A 14,523-nucleotide genomic window follows, 5' to 3' on the forward strand; every position below is an offset into this window, starting at 1 on the left:
ATAAAGACAAAGTCAACAGTGGTCACTAGTTAAGACAAACAGATATTAAACACGTACTTGAAAAAAATGAGACCAAAAACCTATCACAAAAATCATAGTTTGATAAAGTAATACAAAACATTTTCTTCGCATAAACCCTGATTATTAAAGGTAACAGAATAAGCTTACAAAGAAATACCAAAACATCAAAGTGAAATGTGTTCTATGAATAAGTTAAAAGGGATTTTATATCATATATATATATATCAAACAGATAACTGGAAAAAAAATCTATATCATGGTTTAAATTGTGAATTTGCAGAATAAAGTATATAGACATAAACCTTCTATAAAAAAATGCTTACAATATTGTATATGTATCAAATTGGCCATATAATTAGCTCATACTTTATTTTATCCAACATGTAATTCAAGTTCCTTATGAACAAATAGCCAATTTAAAAACCTTATTTTTGAAAACATCTAATAAGCCATGGTTTTAACTGACTTAGAGCAGTTTGAAACACAGTAATTTAGCATACCTAAAAGAAACTGTTAATCACTGTTAGAAAATCAAGCAGCAAGCATTTTACAGAATCTCAATCAATACTTTGAAGTACACAACATCAAATTGAATCTCTTTCATAACTTTGAGATTTCTATAATATGAACAACACCGAAATGTGGCAAGTTTTTCTGAATTTGTGTCTAATCTCTGGTAATTACTGAGGTAATACAGTATCTTCACAAGTTATACATATCTGTTGTTTTTTTCTGGAGGGGACATGAGAAACATCAAAGAAAAATCTTAAATAATTATAATTTTACAACTTAATTACACAAGTTTAACTTATGGAGAGAAAATATATTACTGTGTGAAGAAAACATACTGTTGACATACACATAATTGTCAATATCTATTACTGCAAAATGTATAATTATCCTGTAACTTTCACTAAATTAAGAATTAAAAGCTTCATCACTATGAAGATGTTTGGGCAATGAAATTACCGAATACACAAAAATTACATTGTAAAGCAATTAATATTGATATTCCTTACCTTCGTTCACTTAATAATACAGTGTAGTAATGCAGAAACACAAGTTAATCTTCACAAGTTTCATTAACACAAAGACAATACTTTAGTAATAACTGCTTATACTTAGACTACTAATTGCTTGCTAATACATTATATTCCATGACCTACAAGTGCAGACTACTTTTATATGTTTTAAATATTCCTGAAGAATAAAGACAAAAAGTAGCATGAAACTTGAGTTGTTCCATTTCATCCACTAGAAGCAAATAAGTCATCAGGTTACTGACTGTTGGTCCTGCAAAATAACAAAGAAAATAAACAATCAAAATGTGTAAAACTGAAGTTTTATCGTTTTACTGTTAATTAAAAAAATTAAGAATAATATTACTTTTGCTTTTTCACAAAGAAATAAAAGTACTTAACCATAGATGAAAGTCAACTAAATGGCAGGACAACTTAAGACCTTTTAAACTTAACCACTTTTTACCTACAAAAGAAAGAACAAAATGAAAGAATAAGCTCAAGTTATTTCCCATAATGCTTCAAGTGACCAATATTTTGTATATGACTTGTATCCAGTAATTGGAAAGAGTTTCAAAACAATTTCTAAAACATTTTCTGTCTTTCAAAAACATTAATATATATTGTAGAATAAATTACATAGTCAGGCCCAAACAGACAATTAATATTAATTTAATAAAATATATATATATATATATATGTTTTTTCTTAGTTAAACTCACAAAGTAATATCAGAATCTAAGCCCTGGTTTTAACTAATTCATAGCAGCCTGTAACAAAGCCATTCAGCATACCTACAAGAAACTGTAAGTAGTTCTTCTCTATCAAGCTTTATGGACAGAGTGAAGTATTATATGATCAAGTATGCAGGGTTCTTCTCTATCAAGCTTTATGGACCGAGTGAAGTATTATATGATCATGTGTGCAGGGTTCTTCTCTATCAAGCTTTATGGACAGAGTGAAGTATTATATGATCAAGTATGCTGGGTTCTTCTCTATCAAGCTTTATGAACAGAGTGAAGTATTATATGATAAAGTATGCAGGGTTCTTCTCTATCAAGCTTTATGGACAGAGTGAAGTATTATATGATAAAGTATGCAGGGTTCTTCTCTATCAAGCTTTATGAACAGAGTGAAGTATTATATGATAAAGTATGCAGGGTTCTTCTCTATCAAGCTTTATGGACAGAGTGAAGTATTATATGATCAAGTATGCAGGGTTCTTCTCTATCAAGCTTCATGGACAGAATGAAGTATTATATGATCAAGTATGTAGGGTTCTTCTGTATCAAGCTTTAAGAACAGAGTGGAGTAGCATATGATACAGTATGCAGGGTTCTTCATCATGCTTTAAGAACAGTCAAGTATCATATGGTACAGTACGCAGGGTGTTTTCATTTTTCTACAGTTTTACTACTTATTTTTACTACTTATTATGTTATTTTTCTGTGAACATCTTAGTTGTAAGTTACAATTTTGAATATTTTACAGTTTCATGTTTTATACTTTTACTTCTTACTATGATACCTCCAAACAAAACACCTTTGAAAAGCAAATTTTCTCCATAAGATTTGGCTTTGTGAGCATTAGCATAATCTTTTAGAAACTGTCTTTGTTATAAGCTGTGCTGATATACTATTTAATATTAAAAACTTTAGAACAGATTATTCAATAAAGTAAAAACTCATTCCAATACAAGTTGTTTACTTACATATAGTTAATGCAGTCAAATGTAAAACAAATTTTCTATCAATCTTTCAGATGTTATTCAACTGTGTTCATTCTGTGGAAAAACATTAAATAATTTTCTAATACATGCAGATCTACAACTAAATTGGATAAAAATAAAAGCAGCTACAACTGTTTCAAAAATGATAAATATATCCTATTAGATCATTTTAGTGCCTGATTTTTTTGCACTTATAAAGTAACCAGTTGTGCCTTATATGCACATAGAAACAAAAAGTATAAAATATATCTAATATTCAAAGTTTACATATCAGGAAAAATAAAACAAAATTTAATAGAAACAAATAAAATCATGCTCTACTGCAAAATGAGACTTAAAAAAATAACTTAAGTAATTTCTTAAAACATAAGTCTCAACATGTAATGTATACCAAATTAGTTTCACATCAATAAAAAAAAAGGTATATTCCTAATGCTTTTAAATATATACCGTTTTAGAAGCGATTTGGCTCCTCCCCGACCTACTCCTGTACTTGAAGTATCTTGCATCATGGAACTGTACATATTAATGGCCACCATCAAGAGGCAGAGAAGCATTGGCCCGAACAGAGCACCTCTAAATCCCAAGCAGAATACCCCACCAGCTATAGCCAGACCAGTAAGGTATGGATGACCACCTCTGATAGACAGATATAATAAAACATTACTAAATACAAACAATTATTCAAAAATGAAACTGTTGCTTCTAAAAATGTAGACTAAATTTCAAGCTAAAAATGCCATTGTGAAAAAGATCAACTCTTTTATTTTCTTTTTTTGGTTGACAACTTCAATTGAGATCTGAATGAAAAGCCAAGTGTTCAATATAAAGACTAGAATTTCAGGATGCTATGAATTGTGATGACAAAATATGACCTAAACCATGTTATCTAAGGTAAAATCCAGAATACAACAGAAAAATATCACTTTGGTCATCAAGAAATTAATGTCGCTTCATTTTGATGAAAAAACTCAAACAAATTATATGTCAAAACAAAACATTTATTAAATTAAAGTCTCCATTCTTATCAATGATGCTTTTCCATTTCACAATCAGGTAGTTAATGCCCTGATTAAAGAAATCACTTGGCTTTGAAGCAAAAAACATGTTGATGTCCTCTTTAACACCTTCCACATTTGCATATTTTTCCCCATTAAGATGGTGTTACAGCGAAGAAAAAAAGATGGTAATTTGATGGAATCTTGTGTGTCAAATGTGCCACATGTGGACATGCATTGTCATGGAGAAGAAGAACACCTTTCTTTCCAATTGATGGCTGAAGGGTGTTTCTGATGATGGGCTTGATTTAAATATTCCAGATAATTTCACACACTCACTAATATTTTGATTTCATCCAATTGAAATATCTTTCACTACTAACACAGAAAACAGTAGGTCAAACTATGTTCTCTCTCAAATGTAGTGTGAGCTCAGCCATTACTCTTATCTGTTTTATGAATTGTGATGACAAAATATGACCTAAACCATGTTATCTAAGGTAAAATCCACAATACAATAGAAAAATATCTATTTGGTCATCAAGAAATTAAGGTTTTGGGGTCGGAAGTGGTTTTTGTCTAGGACTGAGCCATTGTTTTTGGCATTTAATATTCGCATAGAAAACTCATTTTTCATCACCAGTAACAATTCTGTCCAAAAATGGTTCACGCGCATTATGCACCAGAAGATATGAAGCAACGTTTACACGTTGGAAACAACAATCATTGGAGAGTTTGTGAGGCACCAAAACACCTCATGGAGCTTTCCCATATTCCTTAGATGTTTAAGTATTGTTTCATGAGAGACATGCAACTTCAGGGCCATTTCACGAGTGTGTTGCTTTGGGTTAGACTAAACAAGCGTCTTCAGAACATCAATATTAATTCCAACATGTTGGCCCCTGCCATCACAGTTTTTAAGACTAAAGTCACCTGAACGAAATTTGCTGAACCATCGTTGACACTTACGAACATTCAAAACATTTCCATAAACTTATTTGATATTCTTGGTGGCTAAAGAGGCATTGTTTCCCTTCTTGTATTCAAACAGCATTACATGCTGAATGTGAGTCTCATCCTGTGCCATCACTATAAGGGATTAGAGTATACTAAATTTTACACATTATATAGGCTACACTAACGTGACATTTAGGTGGTTCATTTAACTATTATACACAATGTACAGTTTTTGAGGGTGGTTAATGAAAGTGTTCCAAAATGCGACATTAATTGCTCGATGACCCAATATATTCCATTTATTACAGAAATAAATTACCAAATTCTCTAGGCTCAAAATAATCCTTTTAAATACCTTGCACTTGAAATTTTAGCTATGACAAGGCACAACTGTTGTTGTTAAATAATTTCAATGACACCTTTGAATAAACTTGTATATAAAATGTGTGTTAGGTGATCTGGTATGAAAGCATCTAAATTTGAAACTGATATCCACAAATGATCATTTGAGACTACAGACTTTATAACCCAATAAATGATCAGAAAACATTTGATAATAAGGTGTATGATCACTTTGGACACTAATGCAAGTCATACAATGATGTTTAAAACAAGTGAATGAATCAGCTGCCGTGTAATTTGGCCCACTCCTCCATCAGAACTGCTTTTAGTTCAAACACTACTTGGAGGTAAATCACATGCCATAAAGCATTTTAGGTGTGGGGAGTACCATAACATGCTTATATGAATTTAAATCTGGTGAGTATGCTAGCTAGTCCATTTGCTTAATGCTCTCTTCTTTAACAAGATTGCTAATCTTTTGAGCCATGGTAGAGATGCACATTATCACCCATTAAAAAGTTCTGACAAATTGCACCTGAACATAGCAACACTAATGTGTGTAACAATGCATCACTTTACCTTACAGCATTCAAAATGCCATGCCAAAGCACATAAGGCTCAGTGTGGACACCATATCCTGTCCAGCCCAAATGACATCACTACTATATGCATGTCTTTATTCATGAAATTGAGGCTTCATATTGTCCTGGACTCTCTCTCCAAATGCATAAATGTGGTGAAGGGTTAGAACAAATATCATTGGTCCCTGGCATAAAGACCAATTTAATGAAGCTTTTTTTAATTGTTTGCATGTTGCCCTGTACTGTTTCATTCAGTTGTTTTTTCAGCACATCTTGTCAAATAATGTTCATTTTGTGAAGATATTGAAATTGCTCTATTCTTTCAAGGTGTATGGATAACTATACTGTTGATCTGAAAACATGTGCATATCCAGCTAACCACACTTCGTGAGACTTATAGCCACTCTGCAATGACTTAGTGTTTTTTGTTTTTTTTTGTTGTTGATGAATTTAGCACAAAGCTATAAGGAGCATCCTAAACATCAAACTGGCTTCTATATCTCCACATCATGGATATATTCAAATGTTTTTGCCAGAGTTCTGACATATTTCACATTCATTTTGTATCTCTCTACACATGCACACTGCTGATGATCAAACTACTAAATAAAAACATGTTTATTTCACGATCATGTACTACTGAAATGTGCATATCATATCAAATAGAAAACCAATTATATAACACTTGTTTTGCTTAAAACTAAACACAGTGTCACTAATATTATCTAATAACAACAGTTATGCCTTCACATCCATAAAAAAACTGGCACTTTCAACAGGTGGACCCATATTCATCAGGGGCAAAGGCAGACTGATGCGATAGAGAGTAAAAAATGGAATAAGTTGTAAAACTAGCAGAAAGTCTGTGTGTACCTAAGAAATATATCAGTTTAAGAGAAAAAACAACTTGATGTGTCATCAGACACATACTTCAATATGAAAGGTGAAGACAAGATTTGAAAAACCTAGAACAACTTACTAATTTCTATCAATGTTTTTGATAAGTTATATTTTGCAATCCACACAAAAACACAAATGGAAAATCAAAAATAAACTTTAGACGTGGTCAAGTGGAAGACAGTGTAAAAAAAAATATATTACACATATGTCATAAGATTTAAAAACAAAAACAGATAAAAATAAATAATTGTAAAAATTGAGAGTAAGCAAAGTATTAGAAAGATGTTATATAAGCTGTTTATCCCAGTTCTAGTGTTTTAGTATGCTTATTTATAAATGCTTCCATGAGTGCAAATTATCTTAATGTACAGAGTTTGACTCTAGGTAACTCTGTTTAGTGTGTGAGGGGTAATGAAGATAGTACGGTCTACTAAATCAGTTTGTATACTGTATACTAAAGTCAATGTGTAGAAGGCCATCTTTCTTGGAGACACAGTCATCAAAAAAACTGTGTGTGAGTGCATGTAAGGGGGATTGTCAAGTGTAATCTTAATAATAGTTCTGATGCAGAAGTTAAGATGTGAAAAGAAGTTTTGAGGTTCTTAAGGGAATATTTTTATCTCTTTTGATTTGAAGTTATTATGGGTGTTGGGCTGACTCCACAGCTTGGATGCTTCTATTTGTGGGAACTGTCCAACATGATATCTCTTTGAAAATGGGTGTAGGTAAGTGATCAGAAGAGGTATAGTTTGAAAAATGTTTTTGATTCTTAGTTTTTAAAATAATTTATGATGATCATAAAGAACTTTATGTTCATTAACAGAATTTTTTGTGGGGAAAAATTTTAAATTTTCGTTCAGAAGACTATTTTGGCATCATGATTGATCTAGTCATATTCAACTTTCCTAGAGTTATTAATAGGGTCGTTAAATTACAGTGTTTAGTGGGTATGACTGTTCAAGATGTTCAAAACTGAAGTAAAAGGTACAGTTGTAAGTGATGAGATATATTCATCAAAATCTTATTCTCCATCACAGATTAAGGTCCTTGGGAACAGTAATTTTCTGGGTGATAATTTTTTAACTTACTGTTATGTGATGATACATTACTTTTGGGGGGGGGGGGGAAAGGAGGTATCAGTTTTGTGTGTAAATTCATCAAGCATCTGTTGTTCTTCAGGATGGAGTTATAAAAATGAATAAATGAAAAAAAAAATTATTCCCAAGATCATAAAAATGTTATTTTTGCAATTTTAATTAATTGTAAGGAAGTGTTTTCAAGGCTTTGCTGCTGTTTATTAAAAACAAATATCTGTTATTTGATCCTAGTGTAATATTAGCTTTTTGTCTGAGAGATAAGGGTAGGTTATCAGTCTACATGTTATCATAAAGTGACTGCATACTGATGATATCATATGTGTTTTTAAGTTTTCCAAAGTTTCTCAATATATTTTCTGTTAGAGTATACCTTGAGTACTATCAGCAGAAGAACAGAAGTTTCACTGAAAGATACAAATGAAGTGGAGGTTGATTAGATTTGTTGCCTTCATTGACAACAGAGGACTGATGAGTAGACAATTCAGTCTGTATTTCTAATCTTGTCTTCAACTTTCACCTTTACCTTCATGTCTCATGACATTTACAGTGATCCACTCCCAGAACTAATACTTCACTCTAGCAAAAATCAAGAATCATCTGTACTAGTTAACACTCTGATGAATCCAATTTATACTGCTAGTTTTCTGAGAAAAAAAGTGTTAAACTAAGTCTTTGGAGTAACCAGCTGACTAAATTCATATGCACACATCTTGTAAACAAATACACAATATTTAATACAAAGTTAAAACAAGTACCCCTTAATTTCACTGTAGACTGCACTGTCAACAAAAGAAGAAGGTGCAAGTTGGCCAATAAACATTAGTCCTGCTCGGAAGACTTGTCCATTAACCAACCACAGCTCCAACACTGCAGGTAGACAGGCCCAGTAACCACCAAGAAATGGGACTGCACCAAATATGGCAGCTAAAACTGCAAAAACAATATATAGATTCTAGTAGAAAAATTTATAAAGTAAAATTAAAAAACAATTAAAATTAGTATAAATGTTTAATGACATTAATACCAATTAGCTGATGTTTTAATGTTTATTACTTTACACTTTTTCATTTTGATATCTTTTTGTAACAACTGCTAGTTGTTGAAAAGCATTTTATTAAGCATGACTTTAATCTGCTATAATTCCTATGCACTAAAAAAATCACTGCCATCTGCTACCCAATAAATTACAACATTGTTAATGTACTATTTTTTCAGGTTTCCTCATTACATCTAATACTCTAACTACAAAATATTTTGCTATAGAGTTTTTTACATAGTTCCTTATACAATAACAAGTGTTGGTATTATTACAACAGATGCAATATTAAAATTTAAATCCACTTGTATTCTATCATACTGATGTTTTTAATGTAAGTTTATTATATAAACATTATTTATTCACAAATGTATAATGTAATTATATTACTGCATTCCTTAATAAGATAAATAATTGCTGTTCACTTCCAGCAGGTCCATTTTTTGAAGTTTTACAGTACTCACATAAAAGAAGAAAAAATAATAAATTTCAATGTTTTGGATTTCTACTCTATACAATTAAAGTGGTGCTAAAACTATCAATAAGTAGAGGTTTCTTTAAAATTTGGTCTAGCTGACCTTTACAGCTTACCTGATGGAATATATATTATATTGACATCAAAGATGGTGTGAATCAACCAAGTATACAGGCCATAGAATGCAGCCATCTTGAAAGATGCAGCAAACACACCATTGATGGATTGTTCAACTACTTCTCCTACTTTGTTACCTGCTCCTCCGGAGGGAAGCATCATGCTGACCATCTCAACAGGCTTGTAAAGAGTACCACTTGCACAGAGCAAGTAAAACAAAGCTGTTGAAAATACAACCTAAAAAAAAACAGTATTGCTTACTTCAGGTAAATATGTAATGAGTGGGTCCACTCTAAAAATGCTTTTATTTACAATATTAAGTGTATTGTAAAATCCTATTTATACAGTATGCAATTAGAGAGATTGAAAATCTGATCCTCAGAATTTTAAATAGCAAAACACTGCATTATGTGCCCATCTGGTTTTGTCAAATGAAAAAAAAATACATTTCTGTTTCACAAGAGTTATTAGATATATAAACTTTTATTCAACACACTTTGTTAAATTAAATACTAAGCAACCATAATTATTATTTACAAAATAGATAAATAACATTGAGTTTTTCTTACACGCATACTGCTTTACCAGATACAGACAAGTTGTAGTTACTGCTTTTACAATTGAATTGGAAGTACTTTCATCTTTATATTTTATTTTATAGAGAAGAACAACCTAGAGCTTACCCTTCTGTCTAAAGCAAATTCTATCTTGTTCTTATACCTAACAAATGCATGAATTTACTAAACAAACAAAAGTTTTTATAGAAAGAATAACAAAACTGCAGTATATTAGCAATAACATTATCTTCAATAGTTAAAATGCTAAAACATTTTAAACATAAGAAAAATTCTAACAGAAAGAAATGTTTCTCAATCTCTCTCTCCAAGCTTTACTATCACTTTTAAGTATTGTTGTCAAATTAATAAAGTGTATTACGATTTAAGTTAGCTTTTCAAGTATTTTTCTCAGAAACCTGATATAAACTTACAAAATCCAGAAGGAAATTAAGAACAGCAGTTCCTCCTCCAAACAGTAAGGACAAGATTGCTGTCAAACTACTGAAGGCTAGACTGAGGTTACCAATCACTACAGTCCACACTGATTCTAGAACCTATATAGATAGAAATATCAGTCTTTATTTTTACGAATAACAGTGCATTTATACATGTCAAATAGAGTTACAACATTTATTTTTCAAAGTATTTTAAAGTTTTTGAATGTCCTTCTAAATATTTAGGAATAATTTAATATAGATAATCATCTCTACCATAATATTAAAGACAAGTATATGAAATCCTATAACCTGAGCATTTTTCAAAGGTAAACCTTTCATCTCAAGTGCAAATTGGGAACTGTAGTAGTTGTTTCAGTCCAATGACAAAATATACTTTCTTGTAAGCATAGAGAGTCTCACTATGTTTAATACATCTTTGTGCCACGCAACTGTGCCATGAACGTCTTTCTGGTAATTGATTTCAAACTCATATCTTTTACCCGAGCAGCTTCCAGTTGTGTGTTGGACCACATTAGTTCTTCATCATCACTTTGACCGCAGCATCTCAGATTTAACTTTGCTGCACTTCTGGTCTTTTTACCCTGTGCTTTCCTCTTCTCATAGTATTTAAACTCTTCATTAACACATAGTCTTTGGGATAATGTATTAGCATTTCCATGCTTTAGTCTAGGACTATAAGTGCAACACAAAAAACGAACACGTAATTTGCTACTATAACAAAGCATTAAGAGCCACAAAAAAAGATGTATTGTACGACTGTTGTTCAAGCCCTGAGTTACTTCTATCATTATCTACATTTACAAAAGTTTATGCTCCAGACAAATCATGCAACATTGAAATCGTTGGTGAATATTTTTGACCTGGAAGGACAAATAACATGATGGCTCCAAAAACTCCAGGAGTACAACTTTAACATCATACAATGCCCTAGGACAAAACTACTCTCACTGCAAAATCACTGGCATCTGTATCTATAATGAGTGGATCTTCTAGAATTGGGTATGCCAATACAAGAGTAGTAGTCAATTCCTTCTTCAGCTTCTTGAATGTTTCTTCACAATCAATAGTCCAACAAAATTTATTTGGCTTTTTGAGTAATTCTGTAAATGACAAGCTATGTCAGGGAGAGATTTTACAAAACAACAATAGTAAATGCACAGTCCAAGAAATCCTCTTACTTCATGAGAGTTCTGTGGTATTGTTCAATTCTGAACAGAGTCAATTTATGTATGTATGTCCCAGGAATCTCATCTGTTGAAGAAATAATTCATACTTCTTACAAATCAGCTTAAGGTTCTCTTTCCTCAACTGACCCAGAATCTTCCTTAAACCTTTCATAGGCATTATCAAATATCTTCCCATGTCCAATTACATCATCTAAATAGATGAGTATGATATTCCAGGGTAATTCAGACAAAGCATACTCTGCAATGCAATAAAGGCTGTTTTCTCTCTACTTGCATTTTCAATTTCAACTTGCCAATATCCACTTCTAATATCCAATGTTGAAAACCATTTAGATCCAGATAGAGTATTCAAAGTACAGTCAATTTACAGTGGATAGGCATCCTTCCTGGTAGCTTCATTCAAAGGTGTCTTCACATCATAGACCATTGGTCTCTCAATTAAGATTGGCCAGCTAAATTCTGGAACTTGATTTGGTAATGTCATGACTGGAGTAGGTCCTTCAGTAACAAATGGCACAGTGGTAGTGGTATAGACCAAACAAGTTCTCCTATTCCATATTTCATATAAACTGTGCTTTAGGTTGGGACTCTTGAGCCAATGCAGAAAAAAATGCAACTGGCTTCATCTATGCCTTTTATAATTCATTTTCCAGATATTTTATTTTGTCATAAAAGTTCTTTTCTGATTTCATAAGTTAGCATAAAAGTCATGAATTATGCATAACTTTCTTTCCCCTAGCCTTATATTATCTAATACAAATCTAAGCATTCTGCCTTTCAAAGTTATTTTACTCAACTCTAACATACAGTATGTTGGGTCACTTGTTATTCATGGTGTAATCATTGAATCAGTGTAAATGTTGTATTTAATATAATGTGAAACTGAGCATTTATCCTTTCACACTTATCCTGTTATTCAACTCCAGCATAAGTTATGCTCATTCAAGATTTAACATTGGTGTGATCATTGAATCTGTAAAAATCACAAAATTTAGAAAGTTGCTAAAGGATGTAAGTTTACTTATACTATCCTTACATACTCCAACACAAATCTAATTGTTTATAATATAGAATTAAAGAACAACAAGGGATCTTTTGGTCCATCTAGGTAATCCTATCAACTAAATTAAACACTAAAAAAACTCAAAGCCAGTCTTTATCAGTCAAATATCTATCAAGCTTGCTCTTAAACTCCATTAACTAAAACTAACAGTTGAAGGCAATCCATCTAAAGGCCAATCATCTTGTTAGACAAACAAAGTTGTTTTAGTTGAGGATGATGCTTAGTTTCATCCCTTAGTCTTATCATCCTCAACATTAAATATGAAAAAAGATGAAGCATCAACATTATCAATTCCTTTAACATTCTTATACACCTCAATCAGATTCCTTCCAACTCTTTTTTTTTTTTTAAGAGAAAACAAGTTAAAAGATTTTTGACCTATCTTTGTGTGGAAAACTTTCCATCCCAACAATACAATATACTTTGTAACGTAAGAAGCTCAAAGCTGAACATAGTACTCCAAATACAGCTTAACCAATGACATTATAACCTCTTTAGATTACTATTCAATATTCTGTACATACAATCAAAAATACTAGTTGTCCTGCCACTAGCAACAGCATGTTACTTGGATGGCTTAAGAGACTGATCAACCAAGATATTTTTCTTTCATAACACTGTTAAGATTATTTCCAAAATTGTACTCATAATTGACACTGTCATTACCTTGCATTTATTACAATTAAAGTAATTTGCCATTTACTTGCCCAACTCACCAAATAATCCAAATCCTTTTGTAAATCAGGAACATCCTCCTCAAGCCAGCAATGTCTAAAACTTTAATGACATCAGCAAATTTAAATAACCTATTGACCACTTCTTCATCTACATTATTGTTGTGAATCTAAAAGGGCAAAGGTTGTACAAACAAGCATTGAGATAGCCACTTGTGACATTAATCCAGTTTGATTGAACTCAATTTATAACAACCCTTTGCTTTTTGCCATCTAGCTAATTTTCTATCCAATCAGCCAACCTATCTCCCATATTTACAGAAATAACTTTAATAAGCAATAACATCTTCAAATAATATCAAAATATTATTAAGGCAAGATATTCCCCTGATGAAACCATGCTGATTGTCCAACAAATTTGAAACTATTAAATGGCTTTACAAAGCATGTTTTATCAGACTTTCAAAAACTTTTTCCACCACTGATGTAAGTCTAATAGGCCTATAATTATTGGAACCATTATTATCACCTCCCTTAAATAGAGGAGTAACACTAGCCAAATTCCCATTCAATGACTTAGAAAAAAAACAGTAGCAAGTAGCTCATATATCCAATCTTAAATCTATTTCAAAACCTTAGGCAAATATTATTTGACCCAGAAGCTTTATCATTCTTTTAAACTTCCAATTTTTCTAAAGAAGTTCAGAATTAATATTTCACGTTGTTCAATCTTGTATCTATTTAATAACTGTTCAGGATGAGGAATATTGCTTAAATCTTCATTAGTAAAAACTGAAGAAAAAGTAAAATTTAATAATCCAAACATCCCATAATCATCAGATATTAGCCTTCTTGTATCATCCCTCAAAGAACCCAATCCCACCCTAACATTTTGCTTACTATTAATTTTTACAATTTCAATCAACCTTTTTTTTATAATCTTTTTATGATTTACTAATTTCCCATTTGACTAACTCTATTGACCTTCTATAATCCACCAAGGCTCCCATCATTGCAGGCAATTTAATTTTCTTATATTTATGATATTTTCCTTTAGTTTTATCCTTTATATCTTTTGTGAACCAACCTGGCTTTTTTTTACTTGCAGCCACCATTTTTGTCTATAATGAATATGCTTATCTTGAATATAAAGTAATTTATTTTAAAAATAAAAAAAACATTTTCCACATTTGATTTTTTAATATCTCCAACTAAATCAATTGCCCAATGTTCAGCAGATAATTCTTGTCTTATCAGTTCAAAATTTGTGTTTTTAAAATATGGGACCAAAATCTTTATTCTTTATCTCCAT

General features: G+C 31.4%; 1 protein-coding gene across 3 annotated transcripts in view; it reads right to left on the minus strand.

The window, feature by feature from the left end:
• Positions 1-250: 250 nt before the first annotated feature.
• The window catches only part of LOC106472483 (transmembrane protein 245-like), a 52,667-nt gene continuing 38,394 nt past the window's right edge, over positions 251-14,523 (minus strand). For 2 of the 3 annotated variants that reach the window (XR_002613714.1, XR_002613716.1), the window contains exons 10-15: positions 10,261-10,383; positions 9,272-9,509; positions 8,400-8,574; positions 3,220-3,408; positions 2,752-2,823; positions 251-1,314 (exon numbers count right to left, since the gene is read on the minus strand). Coding sequence is in view for 1 of the 3 variants with exons in the window: in XM_013933142.2 (XP_013788596.1) it covers positions 1,299-1,314; positions 3,220-3,408; positions 8,400-8,574; positions 9,272-9,509; positions 10,261-10,383 (741 nt within the window). In the remaining 2 variants the exon portion in view is untranslated. The remainder of the gene's footprint in view (positions 1,315-2,751; positions 2,824-3,219; positions 3,409-8,399; positions 8,575-9,271; positions 9,510-10,260; positions 10,384-14,523) is intronic. The other variant, XM_013933142.2, reaches the window with a different exon arrangement.

This window comes from Limulus polyphemus, unplaced genomic scaffold (genome assembly GCF_000517525.1).
Source record: "Limulus polyphemus unplaced genomic scaffold, Limulus_polyphemus-2.1.2 Scaffold121, whole genome shotgun sequence".
NCBI lineage: Eukaryota > Metazoa > Arthropoda > Merostomata > Xiphosura > Limulidae > Limulus > Limulus polyphemus.